General features: G+C 45.3%; 1 protein-coding gene across 2 annotated transcripts in view; it reads left to right on the forward strand.

Annotated features, from left to right (window-relative positions):
• LOC147111767 (PC3-like endoprotease variant B) overlaps positions 1–26868 on the forward strand; it is a 780400-nt gene that overhangs the window by 367261 nt on the left and 386271 nt on the right. For both annotated transcript variants that reach the window (XM_085998973.1, XM_085998974.1), the window contains exon 9: positions 1316–1555. In XM_085998973.1, the coding sequence (XP_085855099.1) occupies positions 1316–1555 (240 nt within the window). The remainder of the gene's footprint in view (positions 1–1315; positions 1556–26868) is intronic.

A 26868-nucleotide genomic window follows, 5' to 3' on the forward strand; every position in this document is an offset into this window, starting at 1 on the left:
AGCAAAGGGTACATAGTTAGAACTACACATGATTGTTTTTTTCACCATTTTTGAAAATTTTCAGCCTCAGTGTTCAGTTCCATTCCCAACTCCGATAATGAAGCACTCCATGCCCGCATGCAGCAAGACCTGGATGACATTCAGGCTTGGGCTGATAAGTGGCAAGTAACATTCGCACCACACAAGTGCCAGGCAATGACCATCTCCAACAAGAGAGAGAGTCTAACCACCGCCCCTTGACATTCAACGGCATTACTGTCGCCAAATCCCCCACCATCAACATCCTGGGGGGTCACCATTGACCAGAAACTTAACTGGACCAGCCACATAAATACTGTGGCTACAAGAGCAGGTCAGAGGCTGGGTATTCTGCAGCGAGTGTCTCACTTCCTGACTCCCCAAAGCCTTTCCACTATCTACAAGGCACAAGTCAGGAATGTGATGGAGTACTCTCCACTTGCCTGGATGAGTGCAGCTCCAACAACACTCAAGAAGCGCGACACCATCCAGGGCAAAGCAGCCCGCTTGATTGGCATCCGATCCACCACCTTCAACATGCACTCCCTCCACCACTGGCGCACCATGGCTGCAGTGTGTACCATCTACAAGATGCACTGCAGCAACTCGCCAAGGCCTCTTCGACAGCACCTCCCAAACCCACAACCTCTACCACCTAGAAGGACAAGGGCAGCAGGCACATGGGAACACCATCACCTCCAAGTTCCCCTCCAAGTCACACACCATCCTGACTTGGAAATATATCACCGTTCCTACATTGTCACTGGGTCAAAATCCTGGAACTCCCTCCCTAACAGCACTGTTGGGAGTACCTTCACCACACGGACTGCAGTGGTTCAAGGCGGCGGCTCACCACCACCTTCTCAAGGGCAATTAGGGATAGGCAATAAATGCTGGCCTTGCCAGCGACGCCCACATCCCAGGAACGAATAAAAAAAAAACAATCAAAGTCATTACAGGCCTTGAGGAATGTGTCACAGCATAAAAGGAAAGATTCTTTGCAAATCGAGATTGGCTAAGTTTCTGCTTGGCACTGCCTTATATGTATTCAATTCAATAAAAGCACGAGCCCCTTTGAATAAAGTGCTAACATTGCAGATATCTTTGCAATGAATGTTCCTGTACATTTTGAAACCAGCCTTCTATGTGTGCAGAAAAGTCTCTGTGTGAGAGATGCTATAATTGAAGTTTTATAATCAAAAATATCTTCCAAATCTGGCAGCTATTCATAACTGACTGTATTAAAGAAAGTGTATTTCATGTAGGAAAAAAACTCCTTTCCCTTTTTATTTTATAGGGTCGCAATGGTAAAGGAAGTATTTTCATCTGGGCCTCAGGAAATGGCGGTCTGGATAATGATCACTGTGGTGCTGACGGATATGTGAATAGTATTTTTACAGTGGCAGTTGGAGCTGTTAGTAATGTAGGCCTCAGTACCTTCTACTCAGAGGCTTGTCCAGGAGTTATGGCAGTAATTCCTACAGGAGGAACAAGTGACTCGCCTTATGATATACACATGGCAGATGAACTAGCCTTGGTGAGTCAGTCTAGTGTTGTAAAATGGAGTACCAGAGACTGTTAAGTAATGGTATATAATAATAACTGGAATGTTATAAAATAGTAAAACAACAAACTATTTCTCAAAACACTTCTGTTTCTGTTGGCTTAAGTCTAGTGTCCTGAGGGTATATTGAGTTTGTTAGTTTTTACACTAATTTACTGCCTTGCAGAAAAAGGTAGTCTAAGCGATGAGGCTTCTTTCGGTAATAGTTTGAAAATTCCAATTTTAATTTATCACTTTGGTACATATCCTACACCAATAGACTAAAAACATCAATTGAACTGACCATCTGGGATAGGGGGATATTGCCAGCTAACTTAATTTATGCTTGGATGTCAGCCTTAAGTGGTAGCGCTCTGGCCACTGATAGTTCAGTGCAGTACTGAGGGAGTGCTGCACTGTTGAAGGTGCTGTCCTTTGGATGAGGTGTTAAACAGACATTCCTTCTGCCCTCTCAGCATGGAAGAGCAGGGGTGTTCTCCCAGTGTCCTAGTCAACATTTATCCCTCAACCAACACCAATGAAACAAACTTTCTGGTCATTTATTTCATTGCTGTTTGTGGGACCTTGCTACACAAATTTGTTGCCACGTTTCCCTACATTACAACAGTGACTATGCTTCAAAGGTAATTAATTGGCAGCAAAGTATTTTTGGGACATCCTGAGGACCTGAAAGGTGCCATATAAATGCAAGTTCTTTCTTTTGTATATTTACAAAGTCACATGGAATGCTTCATCAGAACTTTAAATCACTTAAGCCAACCCTGAACAATATCAACAGACTAAATAGTGGTAGTTTGTGAGTGACAGCATAGATTTTGCTTGAACAAAGTACAGGAACTGACAAAAATAGACAAAAATTAGAGCATTTTTGAGAGTGAGTAGATAATAATAGACTTTTTAAGGTAGGCAAACAATAGACCATGAGATTGAACCATCAGAGAGTAGGACTGAAGATCATTATAACCAAGGACAAGGTTGTGATAACATGGTCACAGTGCATGGGGAAACCAAGGAAATTGGGATACTTAACAGATTAAGGTTGGGAAAGGAAGCAACAACAGTACAAAAGCCTGCAAACATACCTGTAAGATCTCAATAATGAACAAAGCAAAAATTCATTTGGGTTTTGTGCTCTGTCCTTGGAGGCTCTCCAGCTGGATCTCTTGAAGGTGCCATCACTCCATTGTACTCTGCAGGCTTCCAAAATCCTCTGGCTTGCCTGCACAGATGTCAGAGAAGAACCGCTGTATGTTCTCTGCCATTCCATGCAGGGACCCCTGAAGATTCTTAAAGGATTGCATGAAGAGCTTCTGCTAATTAATGAATGTAGCTCAGAATGATGCAGCCTTTGTGGTGTATGAATCAGACAGCACTGCAGCAGTTGCCCCTCTGACCCTAACCCTCAATTCATCTGGTTGCTGCTCTTTGCTGGCACCTCCACTTGCTCCTGCTCACTGGTCCTTGGTGCTTCAGCCAGTGCTCCCTCCTGATGGGCAGTATCTGCACTGGTGCTTGCAGACTTTGGAGTTCCTTGAGGGGTGCTGTTGTGATGAGGTTGCATCTTGCTGCTCCCTGGTGCCACCTTCCACATCCTGAGAGACCCCCTACACAAGGAGAAAGGTAATATGTGTTAGAATTTAATTTAATTACTTACATAGAAATGGGTGAACAGGTAATGTGTTACTGTTGCAAAATGTGGGAGCCGGTGGACCCCATTGAGGCTCACGGTGATTACATTTGCGATAAGTGTTTGCTGCTAGAAGAACTCAGGTTCCGTGTTAAAGAGCTTGAGACCGAGCTTCAGACACTGCGACACATCAGGGAGGGGGAGAAGTACCTGGACTCTATGTTTCAGGAGGTAGTCACACCTATGAAATTAATTAATTCAGATGTAGCCCGTGGTCAGGGACAGGACGGTGTGACTATGAGTGAGGCAGGTACGGGGATCCAGGAGGTAGTGTTGGAGGAGCCGCAGCCCTTGCTCTTCTCAAACAGGCTCGAGGTACTTACTCCTTGTGAGGGTGGGAGCGGGGACTGCAGGGGGGATGAGCAACCTGGCCACAGCACCGTGGAACGGGGTGCCATTCAAGGGGGGGGAGTAAAAAGAAATGTTGTAGTGGTAGGGGATAGTATTATTAGGGGGATAGATAGGATTCTCTGCAGTCGAGAGCGGGAGTCCCGAAGGCTGTGTTGCCTGCCCAGTGCCAGGGTTAAGGACATCTCTTCTGGGCTGGAATGAAACTTGGAGTGGGAGGGGGAGGATCCAGTTGTCGTGGTCCATGTTGGTACAAACGACATAGATAGGACAAGGAAGAAGGTTCTGTTAAAGGAGTATGAGCAGCTAGGGGTCAAATTAAAAAACAGAACCTCAAGGGTAATAATCTCTGGGTTATTAGCTGAGCCACGAGCGAATTTGGCTAGGATAAATAAAATTAAAGAGTTAAATGCGTGGCTCAAAGACTGGTGTGGGAGAAATGGGTTTTGCTTCTTGGGACACTGGCATCAGTACTGGGGCAAGAGGGAGATGTTCCATTGGGACGGACTTCACTTGGCCAGTGCTGGGACGAGAATCCTGGCGGATCATATAACTAGGGCTGTAGAGAGGGCTTTAAACTAATTAGTGGGGGGGAGGTTTCTAGAGAGCAAATAATAAAAATGACAACGGAGAAGGTCATAGACCTAGGTAGCAGTAGGGGAATTAAAAACCAGAGTGTGTCAGGAAGGGACAGAAGGTATGGAGTATAAGGTAAAGTAGTAAAAGGGGAAAAAGCAGGAACTAAGTGTCACAAAATATATTTGAAAGTTCTTTATCTGAATGCACTTAGCATTCGTAACAAAATGCACGAGTTAACGGCACAAATAACTACATATGGGTATGATCTTGTGGCCAATACAGAAACATGGCTGCAAGGCGACCATGACTGGGAATTAAACATACCAGGGTATTTAACAATCAGGAAGGACAGGCAGGAAGGAAGGGGAGGTGGCTATGTTAATAAAGGAAGGAATCACTGTAATACAGAGAAATGATATTGGGTCAAAGGATCAGGATAGTGAAACAGTTTGGGTGGAGATAAGGAATAATAAGGGGGAAAAAACACTAGTGGGCGTAGTCTATAGGCCTCCTAACAGTTGTAACTCTGTTGGACGGAGTATTAATCAGGAAATAGTTGGGGCTTGTAATAAGGGAACAGCTATTAGGGATGAGTTTCTTGAGCAGTATGTAACTGAACCGACCAGGGGGCAAGCAACCTTAGATCTGGTCCTGTGTAATGAGTCAGGATTAATTAAAAATGTCCTAGTAAAGGATCCCCTTGGAATGAGTGACCATAACATGGTTGAATTCCATATTCAATTAGAGGGTGAGAAGGTTGGATCTCAAACAAGCATACTGAGCTTCAATAAAGGAGACTATGAAGGTATGAGAGCAGAAATGATTAGAGTGGACTGGGAAAATAGGTTAAAGGGTAAGGTGGTACATGAGCAGTGGTGTACATTTAAGGAGTTATTTTACAACTTAAAAAAAAAATGTATTCCACTGAGGAAAAAAGGGTGTAAAAGAAATGACAGCCATCCGTGGCTAAGTAAAGTAATTAAGGATAGTATCCGACTAAAAACAAGGGCATATAAAGTAGCCAAATCTGGTGGGAGGATAGAAGTTGGGAAGTCTTCAAAAGACAGCAAAAAATAACTAAAAGATTGATTAAGAAAGGGAAGATAGATTATGAAAGTAAATTAGCAAAAAATATAAAAACAGCTAGCAAGAGTTTCTATAGTTATATAAAAAGAAAAAGGGTGGCTAAAGTAAATGTTGGTCCCTTAGAGGATGAGACTGGGAAATTAATGGTGGAAAACATGGAGATGGCAAAAACACTGAACAAATATTTTGTTTCAGTCTTTACGGTAGAGGACACTAAGAATATCCCAACACTGGACAAACAGGGGGCTCTAGGGGGGGAGGAGCTAAATACGATTAAAATCACTAAGGAATTGGTACTCGGTAAAATAATGGGACTCAAGGCGGATAAATCTCCTGGACCTGATGGCTTACATCCTAGGGTCTTGAGGGAAGTGGCGGTAGCGAGTGTGGATGCATTGGTAATAATTTTCCAAAACTCCCTGGACTCAGCAAAGGTCCCGGCAGATTGGAAAACTGCTAATGTAAAACCCTTATTTAAAAAGGGTAGTAGGCAGAAGGCTGGAAACTATAGACCAGTTAGCCTAACATCTGTGGTTTGTAAAATTTTGGAGTACATTATTAAGGAGACAGTAACGGGACATTTGGATAAACATAATTTAATAGGACAAAGTCAGCATGGTTTTATGAAGGGCAAGTCATGTTTGACAAATTTGCTTGAGTTCTTTGAGGACGTAACATACAGGGTGGATAAAGGGGAACCAGTGGACGTAGTGTATTTAAACTTCCAAAAGGCATTTGACAAGGTGCCACACAAAAGATTATTGCTCAAGATAAAAAATCACGGGATTGGGGGTAATGTTCTGGCATGGGTGGAAGATTGGTTATCTAACAGAAAGCAGAGAGTTGGGATAAATGGTTCATTCTCAGACTGGCAGTCAGTAACTAGTGGTGTTCCGCAGGGGTCAGTGCTGGGACCCCAACTCTTTACAATCTATATTAACGATTTGGAGGAGGGGACCGAGTGTAACATATCAAAGTTTGCAGATGATACAAAGATGGGAGGGAAAGTAGTGAGTGAGGAGGACATAAAAAACCTGCAAAGGGACATAGACATGCTAAGTAAGTGGGCAGAGATTTGGCAGATGGAATACAATACTGGAAAGTGTGAGGTTATGCACTTTGGCAGGAAAAGTCATAGGGCAAGCTATTATCTTAATGGCAAGAAACTGGAAAGTACTGCAGCACAAAGGGATCTGGGGGTCTTGGTGCACGAAACTCAAAAAGTTAGTATGCAGGTGCAGCAGGTGATCAAGAAGGCCAATGGAATGTTGGCTTTCATTGCTAGGGGGATAGAATATAAAAACAGGCAGGTATTGCTGCAGTTATACAAGGTATTGGTGAGACCGCACCTGGAATACTGCATACAGTTTTGGAGTCCATACTTAAGAAAAGACATACTTGCTCTCGAGGCAGTACAAAGAAGGTTCACTCGGTTAATCCCGGGGATGAGGGGGTGGACATATGAGGAGAGGTTGAGTAGATTGGGGCTCTACTCATTGGAGTTCAGAAGAATGAGAGGCGATCTTATTGAAACATATAAGATTGTGAAGGGGCTTGATCGGGTGGATGCGGTGAGGATGTTCCCAATGATGGGTGAAACTAGAACTAGGGGGCATAATCTTAGAATAAGGGGCTGCTCTTTCAAAACTGAGATGAGGAGAAACTTCTTCACTCAGAGGGTAGTAGGTCTGTGGAATTTTCTGCCCCAGAAAGCGCTGGAAGCTACATCATTAAATAAATTTAAAACAGAAATAGATAGTTTCCTAGAAGTAAAGGGAATTACGGGTTACGGGGAGCGGGCAGGAAATTGGACATGAGTCTAGGTTCAGATCGGTCATGACCCTGTGGGTGGCGGAGCGGGCCCAGGGGCCGTGTAGCCTGGTCCTGCTCCTACTTCTTGTGTTCTAATTCTGTGTTAGATTTCAGGAGATGGTTCTATGCACAGGGATTAGTGGAGACCTCGGGAACAGGCTGCTAGCTAGGAGTCCTTCAAGAGTAAATTGGGCCTGTTCCTGGCTGGGGTGGAGATCACCTCTTACAGAAGGTAAGTACTGCAGGAAACACAGGGACAGAGTGATCTCCTGGAGGAGTTTCGATCGCCTAGGTGGGTCAGAGAGGAATTTCCCAGATTTTTTCTCCCAAATTGGCCATTGGGTTTTTATCTGGTTTTTCGCCTCTCCCGGGAGATCACATGGGTTCGGGTGGGATGGAGAGTGGAGTTATATTTGAGGTTAGGATCAGATCAGCCATGATCTTATTGAATGGCGGAGCAGGCTCGAGGGGCCGATTGGCCTACTCGTGTTCCTATTTCTTATGTAGAATAGGGAGGGCAGCCATTGGCTTTACACAGAGTAACAAGGCCACTATGGTATCTTGCAGCAGAGGGGCAGATGACTGAGTGTTAGAAGAGAAGAGGAAATTGATATGAGCCATCAATATATCCAACAAGCTCTCCCTCACCCACTCCCTTGATCGTCCCCCACTCCAATTATTCATAGGGTCTGTTGCTTGGAGTAGATTGGCCATTCTGCCACCAGTGCAGATTCATTGATGACTATGTGCAGCCTGCTCTTTTGAGAAGACAAAAATACTTTGAGTATTAGGAGGTAACCCAGTGAGCACCTACATTGCACCTGGTGTGAAAGGGTGAACAGAGTATATACATAATTTTAGGGAGGTCACTTAATGAGTTGATGAGAAAACATAGCAGAACTATGTGAGTATTAAAAACCTATTCCTTTGTCAGCCACCAAGTTGGAGATGCATCTTGAGAAATTTAGGAGGCTGAGGAAGTGCAAGGTAGAGCCTATGGTTTGCAGGCTGTATTGCAGCTTACTGTGTTCTGAGTGCATGCATTGTGCAGCAATCTCCTTACTTTGAGTGGACACCCATCTGTTCACTGCCTTGGTGCTCTTCTCCAGTCTGGAGAACTTTTTTTCATTTGTTCTCATGAACAATGAACTGAGGAGTCAGCATTGACACAATTGGCCACCTCGTGTGACGCTAGGTTACTGTGGTTCTATTTGGAGGATGTCCCTCTGCTCTAAAATTGCCAATTTTGTCAGGGCCCCCTGCAACAAGACATTCATTCTCTTTTCACTGAAAGGGGCAGTCCTGTGAATTCCTCTAGTCATTCTTGGCCTTTAACTCAACCTCCAACAAAATATGCTGCCTCCCTGTAAGAACTGCTGTACTCCCGATTCAGCACTAGTCTAGGTGGAATGTTCTCTGCACCTGGGAAATCCGTGCAGGGAGCATTTTACAAATAGGCAAATTATGAATCTAAAGAATCCGATGGAATAGGCTACCTCACTAACTGTGCAGGAGCACCTCCGCATGCTGAAAAAGTGGACTATTTTTGGACTTGACTGTAGAATTGGCCCTATTATGTCCATATGCTACATTCAACATCAAGAATTAATACACTGAGCTGGTTAGTACAGTCAGGCATGCTGGGGCATTGCATAATTATTTCAGTGTACTGTGCTAAATACTGTGAATCAATATCTTTTTCTATTTATGCAAAACAAGAATGCAAAATAACATGGTGACAAGGCCAACCGAGGTGAGTAGGATTGATTTGAGTTTGGTAAGTTTCGAAATACAGCCTGAGTTAGGACATCAAATTGCTGATTTAATTTAATCTGTGTTTTACAGTTGTTAAATTATCCAGTTTGGTTTGTATTAATTTACATATACCTCTGACAAACCTGTTACATTTTAAAAATAATAAACTTGTGAATATTAATATGGCCTGTTAGTGATAAGCAAATGGGCCTTCAGTCAGGCATCCAGTTAATTTAATTGGAGCGAGCTCAAGCCCATTGAACCCTGAACCAGAATTGAACCATTCAAATCACTTTCCAATACAAAAATGAATGGGGAAAATATCTTTCAGTTGGGTATGCAGTTGGATAGATGTTTTATTTTTTAAAATGTGCCTCCTCCCTTGTGACAATATGGAAACTGCTGTTTTGCTGCTTTCTTGATGGTACCTGTTCCCAGACAGAGTTTTTACCTGTGAATTTCATTCCTGCCTTTCAGTGGCATATTAGTTTATGCAGATTAGTTGCTGCTTGTCTTAAGTCTGGCATTATTTGTGTCAAACATTTGTACCTGACATCAGTCGTCGGGAAAATGCTGGAATCCATTATTAAGGAGGTGGTAACAGGGCACTTAGAAAATCATAATATGATTAGGCAGAGTCAATATGGTTTATGAAAGGGAAATTGTGTTTGATAAATTTATTAGAGTTTTTTTTAGGTTGGGGTTGGGGGTAATATGTTAGTGTGGATAGAGGATTGGTTAACGGACAGAAAACAGAGAGTATGAATAAACGGGTCATTTTCAGGTTGGTAGGCTGTAACTAGTGGACTGCTGCAAGGATAAGTGCTTGGGCCTCAGCTATTTACAATCTATATTAATGACTTGGATGAAGGGCCCAAGTGTAATCCAGTATGGAAAGTGGTCCACGTTGTTCAAGGCCTTGTCATGGATTTTGATAATCGGGGGGCAGCACTGTGTGGCGGGGGGAGGTTGGTACTGTCAGCAAGGGCAGACGTCGATGACGAAGTCCAACACCGCTCTCAGTGTGCCAGTGCAGCCTTCGGTCGCCTGAGGAAGAGAGTGTTTGAAGACCAGGACCTCAAACCCAGCACTAAGCTCATGGTCTACAGGGCAGCAGTGATGCCCGCCCTGCTGTATGCCTCAGAGACATGGACCATGTACAGCAGGCACCTCAAAGCACTGGAGAGGTACCACCAATGCTGCCTCCGCAAGATCCTGCAAATCCATTGGCAGGATAGGCGCACCAACATCGGTGTTCTTGCTCAGGCCAGCATCGAAGCTTTGACCACGCTCAATCAGCTCCGATGGACGGGTCACATTGTCTGCATGCCCGATACGAGACTCGCAAAACAAGCGCTCTACTTGGAGCTCTGGCACGGCAAGAGAGCCTCAGGTGGGCAGAGGAAACGCTTCAAGGACACCCTCAAAGCCTCCTTGAAAAAGTGTAACATCCCCACTGACACCTGGGAATCCCTGGCCCAAGACTGTACAAAGTGGAGGAGAGGCATCCGGGAAAGCGCCGAACACCTCGAGTCTCTTCGCCGGGAGCAAGCGGAAGACAAGCGCAGGCAGCGCAAGGAGCGCACATCAACCCAAGCACCCCACCCATCCGCCCCTTCAACCACCGTCTGCCCCACCTGTGACAGAGACTGTAGGTCCCGCATTGGACTCATCAGTCACCTGAGAACTCATTTTTAATGTGGAATCAAGTCATCCTCGGTTCCGAGGGACTGCCTAAGCTCAAACTGAATGTATCCAGGTTTGCTGACGATACAAAGCTAGGTGGGGACAGTAAGCTGTGAGGAGGGCACAAAGAGTCTGTAAAGGGATATAGACAGGTTAAGTGAGTGGGCAAGAAGGTGGCAGATGGAGTACAATGTGGGGAAATGTGAGATTATACACTTTGGTAGGAAGAATAAAAAAACAGAATGGGCCTGAATTTGCGATCGGAGGCTTCCTGCGGGCGGATGCCTCTGATCATCAAAAAATCTATGCATTTACCTGGTGGTCCGGGAGATACGGAGGCTTGCGATCCTGGGCCTCTCCTGGTAGAAATGTGTAGAGGCCCACGTATCCCAGTGGCGCATGCAGTTCGCAAGCGCCCCTGGGATCACGTGGGCCGGCCCAACCAATGAAAGAAGGGAATCCCCATTCATACTTATGGGAGTTCTGTATGTACAAAACTGTTATAAGTATGAATAGAGATGACTTAAAAAATACACGAACACATGAAATAAATTTTTTTAAATTACATACATAAAATTAATTAAAATGACATTTAATTAAATATTTTAAACAAAAATTTAATTTTTTGAAAAAAAAAATTATGTTTTAACGGGGCTAATTATAACCTTATTGGACAGGGTTTTTAATGTTTAAATGAGTGATAACATTTTATTTTTCTATTTTTTCAAACTCTTATGCTGGTAAAAGCAGGCGTAAGAATTCCACGGCCTTTCAGCGGGCGGAAGTTGGGCAAATAGCGCAACTCTCCACCCGCAGAGGCCCATCTCCTGGGGATGCATGCACTTCGCATGCCTAAACCCGGAACTTGCACGGCCCCTACGGGCCCGCACACACCTCGTACACACCCATAGGGGTCGCAAAATACTGCCCAATATGTTTTGAAAAGAAACTTTTAAATGTTGGTGTTCAGAGAGATTTGGATGTCCTCGTACAAGAAACACAGAAAGTTAGCCTGTAGGTACAGCAAGCAATTAGGAAGGCAAATGGCGTGTTGGCCTTTATTGCAAGGGGGTTGGAGTATAAGAGTAAGGAAGTCTTGCTACAATTTTACAGGGTTTTGGTGAGACCACACCTGGAGTACTGTGCAGAGTTTCGGTCTCCTTATCTAAGGAAGGATATACTTGCCTTAGGCGGTACAACAAAAGTTCACTAGATTGATTCCTGGGAAGAGAGATTGAGTAGATTGGGCCTATACAATTTAGAAGAATGAGAGGTGATCTCATTGAAACATACAAGATTCTGAGGGGGCTTGACAGGGTAGATGTTGAGAGGTTGTTTCCCCTGGCTGGGGTGTTTAGATCTAGGGGGCATAGTCTCAGGATAAGGGGTAGGCCATTTAAGACTGAGATGAGGAGAAATTTCTTCACCCAGAGGGTTGTGAATCTTTGGAATTCTCTACCTCAAAGGGCTGTGCACGCTGAGTCGTTGAGTATATTCAAGGCTGAGATAGATAGATTTTTGGACTCTAGGGGAATCAAGGGATATGGGGATCAGGCAGAAAAGTGGAGTTGAGGTTGAAGATCAGCCATGGTCTTATTGAATGGTGGAGCAGGCTCGAGGGGCCATATGGCCTACTCCTGCTCCTATTTCTTATGTTTTTAAACACATCATTTGCCAAGAGTGATAATAGAGAACAAAGGAAAAACTGACTTACATGATCTGAATTTCTGATTGCCACTCTACTATCGCTGTCTGAGGTGTCAATAAAGCTACCGATTTTCATCGCAATCCGTATTAATTGTCATTGTCATCATTACAAATCTGACCCAAAGTACCGAAATACAATACTGTAGGGGTGGAATTTCCTGTGTATTTGCACCCAGAAGCCTGCAGAATCAAGGCTTAAAACAAATAGCTGGCCTAAAAGATCAAGTGCAAGTGTGTTACCCACTTAATTACACTATGACCTTATTTCTTCAATCTTTTTTGTCCGTCTATTGTTCCCTGCATCTTGGCTCATTATAATGGCTCTGCCCCAGTTTAAAGAGCCATGCATGCAAATTTCCTGCAGTGACACTGGCTCAAAATGGGTGTGCATGATATAGGCGCTGCAAGAAGAAATATCATTCCTCCAGTGTTTTATTGAGATATTTGAAGCGATTTTTGTTTTCACTTATCCTCACTGAGACCTGCACTGTATTCAATGGGCCAGAATTAGCAGTCAGTGTGACAGCATACTCTCAGAGTAAGCCATCATACCACCTTTGAAATGGATAGCAAGTTTGCGTATTCACTAAATCACGAACTTGCGATCTGTCAAGTTCCGACTGGACAGATGATCCGCACCGACATTGAAATCCTAATTGCTGGCGCAAAGTTGGGCTAATTGCCCAGCATTAACATATGAAAATTTTACGGCTGGTGCAAACAGGCACAGGGGCCGGTTTGCACAGCGTAAGGGAATACCTCCTGACAAGATAACTAAGAAATTGCACTCCATTCATTAAAAAGGAAGGTTAAACAGTAATACGAAGTGCTGAAAATAGCTTTCCAATTTGTACACAAAAAAAAGATTTGCTTAGACGATTCTGAAATGCATATTATGGAAGGTCAAGCATAGTTCCCAGAGACTATAGGAATTCCAGTGTGTATAAGAAAGCCGCACTTCAAACTTGCTTTGCAGAGAGAAAACTTCTCCAGCTCCACTCACAGCAGGTCTGGGGTCCGTCCTCTCTGGATGGAAGCGTTCTCACTGGAGAACACTTGGTTGTGTGCGGCCCAGAAGGGTAGTGGTGATTTTCAATCTAACGCATTGGAAATGTAACTTGCTCCAAATCAGTACTTTTTAAAAAGCAAAGTAGCACCAGAATTTCGAGCTATCCATGCTATTTTTTTGAAGCACCCCGACCCCCAAATCACAAATTTAAATATATTTTTGAAGTACTGAAGTTTAAATGGAGAATAGCCATATGCTCTCTAATTGTATTAGTGAGAGACCTTGGGGGGAAAATTTGGGTTTGTTTCTTTTGGGGCGCTAGCGCCCCGAAAAAATTAGCGCCCCTCCACCTGAAATTGAGTTGAAGCACCCCAAGCAGGAGGTGGAGTGCTACTGGAAGCGCTCCACTTCATTCTTGGGGCGCTACAACTGAATATCACGGAGCTACGTGCAACATAGAAACATAGAAGATAGGAGCAGGAGTAGGCCATTCGGCCCCTCGAGCCTGCTCCGCCATTCAATGAGATCATGGCTGATCATCCAAATTCAGTACCCTGTCCCTGCCTTCTCCCCATATCCCTTGATCCCTTTAGCCTTAACAAATATATCCAACTCCTTCTTGAATATATTTAATGAATTGGCTTCGACTGCCTTCTTTGGCAGAGAATTCCACAGGTTCACCACTCTCTGGGTGAAGAAATTCCTCCTCATCTCTGTCCTAAATGGCTTACCCCTTATCCTTAGACTGTGACCCCTGGATCTGGGCTCCACAACCATCGGGAACATCCTTCCAGCATCTAGTCTGTCTAGTCCTGTTAGAATTTAATAAGTTTCGATGAGATCCACCCTCATTCCTCTAAAATCCAGCAAGTACAAGCCCAATCGACCCAATCTCTCCTCATACGTCATTCCTGCCATCCCAGGTATCAGCCTGGTGAATCTTCGCTGCACTCCTTCCATGGCAAGAACATCCTTCCTCAGATAAGGCGACCAAAACTGCACACAATACTCAAGATGTGGCCTCACCAAGGCCCTGTACAACTGCAGCAAGACATCCTTGTTGCTGTACTCAAACCCTCGCTACGAAGGCCAACATACCATTTGCCTTCTTAACCGCCTGCTGCACCTGCATGCTTACTTTCAGCGACTGGTGCACAAGGACGCCCAGGCCTCGTTGCACTTCCCCTTCTCCCAATCTATTGCCATTTAGATAATAATCTGCCTTCCTATTTTTGACACCAAAGTGGATAACCTCGCATTTATCAACGTTATATTGCATCTGCCATGCTTCTGCCCAATCACCCAACCTGTCCAAATCATACTGGAGTTTCTCGGCATCCTCCTCACAGCACACATGCCCACCCAGCTTTGTGTCGTCTGCAAACTTGGAGATATTACATCTACTTCCCTTGTCCAGATCATTAATGGATATTGTGAATAGCTGGGGTCCAAGGATCGATCCCTGCGGTACCCCACTAGTTACTGCCTGCCACTCAGAAAAAGAGCCGTTTATTCCAACTCTTTGCTTTCTGTCTGCCAACCACTTCTCTATCCAAGTCAATACCTTGCCCCCAATCCCATGTGCCTTAATTTTACATGCTAATCTCTTATGCGGGACCTTATTGAAAGCCTTTTGAAAATCCAAATACACCACATCCACTGGTTCTCCCTTATCTATTTTACCAGTTACATCCTCAAAAAATTCCAGTAGATTAGTCAAGCACGGTTTACCTTTTGTAAAGCCATGTTGACTTTGTCCGATCCGGTCACTTTTTTCCAAGTGCTCTGCTATTACATCCTTTATAATGGACTCTAGCATTTTCCCCACTACCGATGTCAGGCTTACCGGTCTGCAATTCCCCGTTTTCTCTCTACCATCCTTTTTGAACAGTGGGTAACATTAGCTACCTGCCAATCCATGGGTACTGTTCCAGAGTCTATCGAATTTTGGAAGATGACCAGCAATGCATCTACTATTTCTAGGGCCACTTCCTTAAGTACCCTAGGATGTAGATTATCAGGCCCTGGGGATTTATCGGCCCTCAATCCCATCAATTTCCCTAACACCATTTCCCTACAAATACTGATTTCTATCAGTTCCTCCCTTTCATTAGACCCTATGTTCCCCGACATCTTTGTGTCCTCCTTTGTGAAGACAGAACCAAAGTATGTATTTAATTGGTCCGCCATTTCTTTGTTCACCATTATAAATTCCCCTGATTCTGACTGCAAGGGACCTACGCTTGACTTCACCAATCTTTTTCTCTTCACATATCTAGAAAAGCTTTTACAGTCAGTTTTTATGTTCCCTGAAAGCTTACTCTCATACTCTATTTCCCCCCTTTTAATTAATCCCTTTGTCCTCCTTTGTTGGATCCTAAACTGCTCCCAATCCTCAGGTTTACTGCTTTTTCTTGCTGCAGTTGTACAGGGCCTTGGCGAGACCACATCTTGAGTATTGTGTGCAGTTTTGGTCGCCTTATCTGAGGAAGGATGTTCTTGCCATGGAAGGAGTTCAGCGAAGATTCACCAGGCTGATATCTGGGATGGCAGGAATGACGTATGAGGAGAGATTGGATCGATTGGGCTTGTACTCGCTGGAGTTTAGAAGAATGAGAGGGGATCTCATCGAAACTTATAAAATTCTAAAAGGACTAGACAGACTAGATGCTGGAAGGATGTTCTCGATGGTTGGGGAGTCCAGAACCAGGGGTCACAGTCTAAGGATAAGGGGTAGGCTATTTAGGACAGAAATGAGGAGGAATTTCTTCACCCAGAGAGTGGTGAACCTGTGAAATTCTCTACCACAGAAGGCAGTGGAGGCCAATTCATTAAATATATTCAAGGAGTTGGATATATTTCTCAAGGCTAAAGGGATCAAGGGGTATGGGGAGAAAGCAGGGACTGGGTACTGAATTTGGATGATCAGCCATGATCGCATTGAATAGCGGAGCAGGCTCGAGGGGTCGAGTGGCCTACTCCTGCTCCTATCTTCTATGTTTCTGGCCAATTTAAATGTCCTCTCCTTGGATCTTATGCTATCCCTAATTTCCCTTGTTAGCCACGGTTGAGTCACCTTTTTTGTTTTATTTTTATGCCAAACTGGGATGAACAAATTCTGTAGTTCATCCATGCGATCTTTGAATCTTTGCCATTGCCCATCCACCGTCAACCCTTTGAGTGACATTCCCCAATCAATCCTACCCAACTCGCACCTCATACCATCATAGTCTCCTTTATTTAAATTCAGGACCCTAGCCTCTGAGTCAACTATTTCACTCTCCATCTTAATGAAGAATTCAATCATATTATGATTGCCCCGACCCAAGGGGCCTCGCACAACAAGATTGCTAATTAATCCTTTCTCATTACATAATACCCAGTCTAAGATGGCCTGATCTCTAGTTGGTTCCTCGACATATTGGTCCAGGAAACCATCCTGTATACACTCCAGGAATTCCTCCTCCACAGTACTGTTACTAATTTGGTTAGTCCAATCTATATGTAGATTAAAGTCACCCATGATAACTGCTGTGCCCTTATTGCACGCTTCTCTAATTTCCCGTTTAATGCCATATCTGACCTCCGCATTACTGTTTGGAGGTCTATATACCACTCCCACTAACGTTTTCTGCCCCTTGGTATTTCTCAGTTCTACCCATACAGATTCCACATCATCAGAGCTAATATCCTTCCTTTCAATTGTGTTAATCCCCTCTTTAACCAGCAATGCTACCCCACCTCCTTTTCCTTTCTGCGTATCTTTCCTGAATATTGAATACCCCTGGATGTTGATTTCCCAGCCTTGGCCACCCTGGAGCCATGTTTCCGTAATCCCAATCATATCATATTCGTTTACTTCTATTTGTGCCGCTAATTCATCCACCTTATTACGAATGCTCCTCACATTAAGACACAAAGTGTTCAGGCTTGTTTTTTTAACGCTCTTAGATCTTTTAGAATTATTATTTACTGTGGCCATGTTTGATTTAAACCCTTGATTTCTCTGCCTGTCACTTTTGTTTTTCTCCTTGTCTTTTGCTTTTATCCTTGTTTCCCTTTCCTCTGCTTCCCCGCTCAGGTTCCCAACACCCTGCCATTTTAGTTTAAACCCTCCCCCAGAGCATTAGCAAACACTCCCCTTCGGACATCGGTCCTGGCCCTGCCCAGGTGCAAACCGTCCATTTTGTACTGGCCCCACCTCCCCCAGAACCGGTTCCAATGTCCCAGGAATTTGAATCCCTCCCCCTTGCACCATTCCTTTAGCCACATTATCATCTGAAATATCCTTCTATTTCTACTCTGACTAGCACGTGGCACTGGTAGCAATCCTGAGATTACCACCTTTGAGGTCCTATTTTTTAATTTACCTCCTAACTCCCTGTATTCAGCTTTTAGGAGCTCATCCCGGTTTTTACCTATATCGTTGGTACCTATACGCACCACGACAACTGGCTGTTCACCCTCCCCCTCCAGAATGCCCTGCAGCCACTCCGAGACATCCTTGACCCTTGCACCAGGGAGGCAACACACCATCCTGGAGTCTCGTTTGCGGCCACAGAAACGCCTATCTATTGCCCTTACAATAGAATCCCCTATTAGTATTGTAGTGTCCGGGTATCAATAATACTCGGACTGTGGGAGAACAATACAACAGGTATTTACTGAACAGAGGGGAACTCAAGACTGAAATACAGAAGCCTGCTATGGCTTTATATACAGGGGTGGTCACTGCTGGTACTGCAGTATAGAATCAGTTCTTCTCTTAAAGGTACATACACAACAATTCCTTCCCTTTTAGATAAACAGTACATAACATTCATTTAACAATTAAATAATAACTAATTACAATTACAATTTTCTCTGCACTATATACATCAACTGAAATAATCATTTATAAGTTCAGCCTTTGAGGAGGCTTCCTGATCCTGACTGGATAGCGCCTTTCTCGAGTATCCTGTTCTTGCGGCGGAGTTGATTCTGGCTCATTGTCATTGGTTGGTTCGTCAGCTTCCAATACCACTGCTTTTGAGGTAGACGCAATCTGTACTTCGGGTTGATTACCAGGTGCACCTGCTCGTGGTATGGGTTTGGCTTGTTCCTGTGACTCTAGAATCTGGTCAGCATGGTGTCTCACGATGCTCTCTCCAACGTCCACTGTGTACATTAGTGGTCCCTGCTGTGTGCATATCGTTCCTGGCTGCCATTTTTCTGTTCAGTAGTCGCGGGCCAAGACTGGTTGCCCTATCTTGAAGCTCCTGGTTGGCTTCTCATTTATGTGCTGGAATTGCTTATCCTCAACATCTCGTCTTATGTTTGGTTTGAGCAAATCCAGGCGACATCTTAGCCTTCGGTTGAAGAACATTATGGCTGGAGCTTGGTTGGTGACTGCATGTGTCGCATTCCGGTAAGCAAACAAGAAATTATCCACCTTGTGTTGTAGTGGTATGTCGTCATTATGCATTGCCTTTATGGCGTTTAAAGGTCTGAACAAACCTCTTAGCCAATCCATTTGTGGCTGGGTGATATGGGGCAGATGTGTAATGCTTCACCCTATTATTCCTCAGAAACCTCCGGAAATCCTCTGACACAAACTGTGGCCCATTGTCGGAGCAAATCTGTTCTTGTAGTGTCCGTGTGTTGATAAAGACACTGAAGACAGGAGTTGGTTTATAGGTGTTTACTAAGCAAAGTCTGCGGGGGGGGTTCTAACAGATATACACAATATATAGGCTTATATAGCCCGAGTGGCAATTACCGGCATTACAGCACACCTGGGGCTCTTAAAGGCACATACACTACAATTCCTCCCCTTTTAGCTAACCAGTACATCATATTTTAAGTAATTATTAATTACATGTTATAAGAAAAATAATATACACATTGCTGTAGTTAATTAATTATAAGTCAGTCTCTAGGAGGCTTCCTGACTCGGTCCGGATAACGCCTCGGGGGTGTAGTACTTTCTGGTGGTGTAGTAGGTTCTTTTGGCAAAGCTGATTCGGCTTGAATGCCAGTGTCGGATTCATCGGGTTCCAGTATCACCGGATCGGAGGTAGATATGGGTATCTCTACTTCATCGTTAGACGTATAGAGTTGTGGTGTAGGTTGTCCCTTTTCGGATGACTTTATGATTTGGTCAGCATGGCGCCTTATTATGCTTTCTCCGATGTCCACGGTATACATCAGTGGTCCTAGTCGTGTGCAGATAGTTCCAGGCTGCCATTCCTCGGTACGGTAGTCCCGGGCCAACACTTGTTGACCTATCTGGAAGGTTCTAGTTGGCCTTTCATTCATGCCTTGAAACTGCCGGTTCTCTACGTCCCTTCTGATGTTGGGCTTGACCAAATCCAGCCGGCATCTTAGGTTTCTATTGAAGAACATCATGGCGGGAGTTTGTTTGGTAACCATATGTGTTGCATTCCTGTATGCGAATAAGAAGTTATCCACCTTGTGCTGAAGTTTTATGTCTTCATTACCCATGGCCTTTATGGCCTTCTTGAAGGTCTGGACAAACCTTTCAGCCAATCCATTGGTGGCGGGATGGTATGGGGCGGACGTGTAGTGCTTTACCCCATTGTTTTTTAAGAACTTCCTGAATTCTTCGGACACAAATTGCGGTCCATTATCAGAACATATCTGTTCCGGCAGCCCATTCCTGGCAAATATGGTCCTTAATACTGTGATGGTTTTTTCCGTGGTGGTGGAGGACATCTTTATTACCTCCGGCCAATTGGAATGTGCATCAACTGCGATTAAGAACATTGAGTCCATAAATGGACCAGCAAAGTCGATGTGCACCCTTTGCCAGGGAGATGAGGGCCACTCCCATGGATGTAGAGGGGCTTGTGGTGGAGCGTTTTGGACCTTCTGGCATCCTAGGCAGCTCTTGGTCATTTCTTCGATGTCTCCATCGATACCTGGCCACCATACAAACGCCCTAGCTAGGTTCTTCATTTTCACTGCACCCAGATGCCCCTCGTGGAGCTCCTTTAGCACTTTATCCTGGAGTTTGGGTGGAATCACCACTCTGGATCCACACATCAAGGTTCCTCGGCATACTGACAGCTGTTCTCTTCTTTGCGAGAATGCTGGCAACAGTGGTTCGCCATGTGCTGGCCATCCCTTCACTGTTAAATCGCAGACCCATGAGAGAGCCGGGTCATTTCTCGTCTCCCTTTCAATGGCAGAATTTGTTACTGGTAGACATTCCACTATGGTAGAGTGGAACATCTCTACTGGGTCTACTGTAGGTGCCTCTTCTACCATTGGCAACGGTAGGCGCGATAAACCGTCAGCATTCCCATGCTGTTTTGATCCTTTATATTCTATGTTGTATTGGTGTGCCCCTAGAAAAAGGGACCACCTCTGTAGCCTTTGCGCTGTCATAATGGGAACACCCTTTTTAGGGTTGTATATGGAGATGAGGGGTTGATGGTCAGTCAACAAGGTAAATTTTTGTCCGTGTAGGTAATGGTTGAATTTCTTCACTCCCCATACCAGGCTGTGTGCTTCCCTGTCGATCTGGGCATAGTTACGCTCAGCTGAGTTCAATGAGCATGACGCAAAAGCTATCAGCCGTTCTGAGCCATCAGGGAATTTATGGGATAATACTGCCGTAAGGGGATGCATCGCACGCCAGTCTGATTGGCAGTGATGGGTTGTAATGAGCCAAAACTTCTTCGGATGTGATTAAGTCTTTGCATTTATGGAAGGCACGTTTACAGCCTTCGTTCCATTTCCAAATCACTCCTGTTTGTAGAAGTTCATTAAGAGGGTGTAGAAGAGTTGATAAGTTCGGTAAAAATTTATGATAGTAATTTATTAATCCCAGGAACGACCTTAATTGTGAAACATTTTCAGGTGCTGGGGCTTTTATGACCGCTTCAATTTTTTCAGGTGACTCATGCAACCCTTCATTATTAATTATGTGGCCACAATATGATATCTGATTTTGGAAAAATTCGCACTTGGGGCGATTTGCTCGTAGGCCCCGTTCTTTCAGCCTAGTGAGCACCTGCTCCAAATTGGCAAGGTGCTCGTTGTCGTTTTCTCCTGTTACAAGGATGTTGTCTAGGCAGCATTGAGTCCCCGGAATCCCTTGCAGGACTTGCTCCATAGCTCTTTGCCAGATAGCTGGAGCTGATGCTACTCCAAAAACCAGTCGATTGTACTGGTACAGGCTTTTGTGTGTGTTTATCGTGAGATACTTTTTAGAGGCCTCATCAACCTCCATCTGTAGATATGCCTGTGCCAAGTCAATTTTTGTGAAACGTTTCCCTCCGGATAGTGAGGTGAAAATATCTTCTATCCTCGGAAGAGGATACTGTACTATGTGAAGGATCGGGTTTACAGTCACCTTGAAGTCTGCACAAATGCAAATTTTTCTCTGTTCTTCAGATTTATCATTATTCAATGCTTTCTTCATGACTGGAACGATGGGTGTTGCCCACTCGCTCCAATCTATTTTGGATAATATGCCTGCCTTTTCCAAATTTTCCAGCTGTGCCTCGACTGCTGGACGAATTGCGTATGGCACCGGTCTTGCCTTAAAAAATTTGGAAATTGCTGCATCTTCCACTTTTATTGAGGTGGTCATGCCTTTCAAGGTTCCTAGTTTCTCTTGAAACACTTCTTTGGCGTTGGCCAAGATGTCTTTTAATCGTTCAGGTATGATGTCATCATTGTTTTTTTTCTTACTGGTCACCGTCAGTGCCTGAATGGAGTGCCAGTCTAAACGCATCTTTCTGATCCATTCACGTCCCAACAACGGTGGACCACCATCTTGTAGAATGTATAAATACAACTTTTGTATTTCTGTGCCGTTGTATACAACAGGCACCCTTATTTTTCCTTTGGGGTATACTTTCTGCCCCGTATACGTTTTTAAGATAATGGATGTGTCTTTTAGAGGTATATGCGAAAATAGCCTCTCGTAATCCCGTCGATTTATTACGGTTAGAGCTGATCCTGTATCTAGGTCCATTTTAACTGGGGACCCTGCTATCGTGAGGGTAACCCAAATGGTTTGGTAATCATCTTTGGCAAGTACATTATGTAATTTGAGACAGCTTAGTCTCTTGTTTTCGGAGTTGCTATCGCTCTTCTGGTCTTCGGAGCTACTGTCCGTCATCATTTGTACCTTCCTGTACTTTCCTTTATTGATTTTTTTTTTTCTGTCTGTGGATTTATTTTGTCCAGATCGGCATACCCGTGCAATGTGTCCAATCTTTCCGCATTGCCTGCATGCTTTGTCCTTGAACCAGCAGTCCCTCTGGTTATGGGTGGATCTGCCGCAGCGATAACATCCATCGAAACCCTGTGCCATTTCATGGGTGCCGAAGTCCTGTGTCTTTTGTTGTATCTCTGCAGCTCCTCTTGCTGCTGCTTCGTATGATACAGCCATACTGAAAGCTTTGTCCAATGTTAAATCTTTTTCAGAAAGCAGCCTTTTTTGTGTTCCTTCACTTAAGAGACCGCAAACGAATTTGTCTCGAAGATAATCTGCTAGTCCTGCCCCAAATTGGCAGTACTTTGATAGCTTTCTTAATTCGGTTAGGTAATCAGCGTTACTTTCATTCTTGTGTTGATTTCTCTTGAAGAATTTGAATCGTTCCGCTATCAGCAGCAGTGTTGGGTTTAAGTGCTCCTGCAGGGTATCAACAATTTCTTTAAAATTCTTGTCCTTTGGTTTGGCTGGAGTGATTAAATTTCGTAACAGCCCGTATGCCTTTGCGCCCATTAGGTTCAGCAGTACTGAAGCTTTTTTTTCATCTTCTATTCCATTTGCAGTGCAATATACCTCTACTCTTTCCACGTATGTGGTCCAATCCTCTATTTCGCAAACAGAGCATCAATATTGCCAGAGTTAGGCATTTCAGAAAAGATATGGCACTTCCCGCGCTTTCCCGCCGCTGCTGCCGATGACAACGCTGTTTCCCGCGGTTTCCGTTCTTTTTTTAAATGTTTTTATTTACAGTTGGAGACTCGTTCCCGCCGGACTTTCTCTCCAGGTCTGAACGCTGACCTGCTTGCCGCGCCGGCCATCTCCCGAGTGCTCCCTCCCAGTCCGTTATTGCTTGCCTCCGATTTCGCTGCCTGTCTCAGCTGTAGAGCCAGCCGCTGGAGCCCCAGCCTGACGCCCAGGAAGGATTAGCGCAGTACCTGCCACCAGCTTGGCCAGCTGGTGAAACCACAGCTTCTCTCACTTTCTTGAGTCTTCTGGACGCCCGAGGAATCGATGTCCTTGAGGTGCTGCCGAATTGCAGGTAAGTCCGTTTCCACTTCGTCGCCACTGTAGTGTCCGTGTGTTGATAAAGACACTGAAGACAGGAGTTGGTTCATAGGTGTTTACTAAGCAAAGTCTGGGGGGGGGTTCTAACGGATATACACAATATACAGGCTTATATAGCCCGTGTGGGAATTACCGGCATTACAGCACACCTGGGGCTCTTAAAGGCACATACACTACAGTTCTGGCAAGCCATTCCTGGAGAAGATGGTCCGTAGGACTGCAATAGTTTTCTCCGTGGTGGTGGAGGACATTTTGATGACCTCTGGCCATTTTGAATGGGCGTCCACAGCGATTAGGAACATTGAGTCCATAAATGGACCAGGAAAATCAATGTGTACCCTTTGCCATGGAGATGAGGGCCACTCCCATGGATGTAGCGGGGCCTGTGGTGGAGCGTTTTGGACCTTCTGGCATCCTGTGCATCTCTTGGTCATATCCTCGATTTCTTTATCGATTCCCGGCCACCACACAAACGCCCTGGCTAGGCTTTTCATTTTTACCCCTCCCATATGACCCTCATGAAGCTCATTGAGCACTCTATCTCTCAACTTGTGTGGAATTACCACTCGGGACCCACACATCAAGGTCCCCCGGCACACTGACAGCTGTTCTCTCCTTGGCGGGAATGCTGGCAACAGTGAGTCGCCATGTGCTGGCCATCCCTTCACCGTCAAATCATAGACCCGAGAGAGTGTCGGGTCATTTCGGGTTTCCTTCACTCTGGAGCCCGCAGACAAACTTATCCCATAAGGTGTCTGCCAGTCCTGCTCCGAACTGGCAGTGCTTCGATAACTTGCGTAGTTCCGTGAGATAGTCAGCATTGCTCTCATCTTTGTGCTGGTTTCTTTTATGGAACTTGAATCTTTCTGCTATCAGCAGTGGTGTAGGGTTTAGGTGTTCCTGTAAGATAGTAACAATCTCTTCAAAACTTTTCTCCATTGGCTTAGCTGGGGTAATTAAATTCCGCAATAGGCCGTATGTTCTCGCGCCCGTCAAATTTAATAATACCGACGCCTTCTTTCCATCAGCCACCTCATTTGCCTCGCAGTACACTTCAATTCTTTCCACATACGTGGTCCAGCCTTCTACCTCGTTGTCGAAAGCAGTGATACTGCCACTCTTCGGCATCTTGAGTGGTTTTAAATGGCGCTTCCCACGCTTTTTCTTCTTCCCCAATGGAATAAAATGGCACCTCCCGCGTTTTTCCTTCTTCCCCAATGGAATAAAAAGGCGCCTCCCGCGCTTTTCCTTCTTCCCCTTGCTGCCACGCTGCTCCTAGCATTCTACAGGGTAATGGCGGCGACCCGCGGCTTCGGCGCGTATCACTTTTCCTTCCCCTCGTTCTATCCTCTCCACGCTGCCTGGTTCTTGAGCACCGACCGCACCCTGTGCGCTCCACCCTCTCTCTCTCTCTTCCTCCCGACGACGCTGCACGGCCCCTTTGCAGAGCCGCTCGATCGAGCCCGAGCCTGCCGCAGTCCGGAAGGGTCAGCGCACTACCTGCTACCAGCACGACTTGCTGGAACACTTCGACTGGGGAGCCAGGCCCAGCTCTCCACAGCCTCCCCTGCAACTCTCCGATGGATCCCTGGGCGGTTGCCCGCGGTCGACACCCGCCGTTCTGACTTCGACCTCCAAGAAGCTTCTCTTCAGGGAAAAGATCCCCGTGAGGTGATGCAGTACTGCAGGTGAGTTTGAACCTGCCCGTCGCCAATGTAATGTCCGGGTATCAATAATACTCGGACTGCAGGAGAACAATACAACAGGTATTTACTGAACAGAGGGGAACTCAAGACTGAAATACAGAAGCCTGCTATAGCTTTATATACAGGGGTGGTCACTGCCGGTACTGCAGTATAGAATCAGTTCTTCTCTTAAAGGTACATACACAACAAGTATAGCTCTCCCCCTCTTTTTCCTCCCATCCTGTGCAGCAGAGTCACCCCTGGTGCCAGGAAGTTGGCTGCTGCTGCCTTCCCCTGGTAAGCCATCCCCCCCATCAGTATCCAAAGCGGTATATCTGTTTGAGAGGGGGATGGCCACAGGGGACCCCTGCACTACCTGCCTGTGCCTAGTACTCTGCCTGTTGGTCACCCGTTCCCTTTCTACCACGTGCGTCGGCACATCACACCGTGGTATTGCAGGCCTCCCTCCCCTGATTAAAGGGGAGGGGGAGTTTTCAAGAGGTGTGCTGGGCTGTGCGATCACGGCCAGCACCCTGAAGAAAAAAGGGGAAGGGGGCAGGTGCTGGCAGTCGGCCCAAAGAAAATGTCCGCCTGACACCTGCCCTTTAAGTAGCGCCGCCACGGCTGCAAAAACACCCCCTGTCCCTGTTGGACATATCGTCCGGCAATAGGTCAGGCGGCACAAGCTAAGTTTGTGGCTGGGACACGGCGAAGGTGTCATCGCTGGCTGCATGGCGCTACCACTGCCGCTAACCTCCCGCTGAATTTCGCGGGAGACATTAGCGGCGTTGTGCCCGGGCGCTAGCAGATTTGCACCTCGGGGGGCGCTAACAAGAGGTGCAAATCAACCCAATTTTTGCCCCCTTCTGTTTGTTGCTTGGAATACTGGCCCAAGTGATCCCAGGTATTCTTCCGCAAACGGTGCGCCCCTGGATTCGTGGGCCACTACGCTGCCCTCTACTCCACAGCATCTGACAGCAACTTCTTGGAGGAGGGATCCCAGCAAGTAAGTGCACATTCGGTTCAGATGCCGGCAGCGTCATCCTTCATTACACCACCGACTGCAAAATCCGGGCCATTGTTTCTTTGAATGCATGTTCATGGCATCAGTATGAGTCATATTAAAAAATGCTGATTCCCAAAAGCAATCCTGTTCATTTTGGAACAAACTTACCAGTATTCAAATTGTCATTAAGAATACCTAAGAAACACTGTCCTGGAGTCACTTGTGTTAGTGATCCAGTAGCAAGGTTTAATCAGAAAAAAAAATTACATTATATCATCCTTACAGCAGCAGTTTATCTGATTCTGTCGCCACCTCATCCCAATTGCTTAACTCCCATCCGTCTGGCATGTGTTTGCAAATAAGCCCATATGAACTCTTTCACAAACTATATTAGGTCAAGGTAGTAAATGGGGAAAATCCTATATATATGTTGTATGTAAGCAGGATCTCACAAGAATAGTTGAATTGTTTTAAGAATGTTTTTTGTTGCCAAAAGGATCTCTGTCAGAAACTGTGGCCGAGAAATTTGGTGGGCTGCGCCACCAGTTATCGCCTAAAGAGGCCGCACAGTGGCTTTAGCGCCACTGGCCGCGCCTCCCGCGATATTTAGCTGGGGCGCTAATGGCGGCGTT

The sequence above is a fragment of the Somniosus microcephalus genome, chromosome 10, assembly GCF_052327205.1.
Source record: "Somniosus microcephalus isolate GS21.2 chromosome 10, FLI_Smic_1.0, whole genome shotgun sequence".
Taxonomy (NCBI): domain Eukaryota; kingdom Metazoa; phylum Chordata; class Chondrichthyes; order Squaliformes; family Somniosidae; genus Somniosus; species Somniosus microcephalus.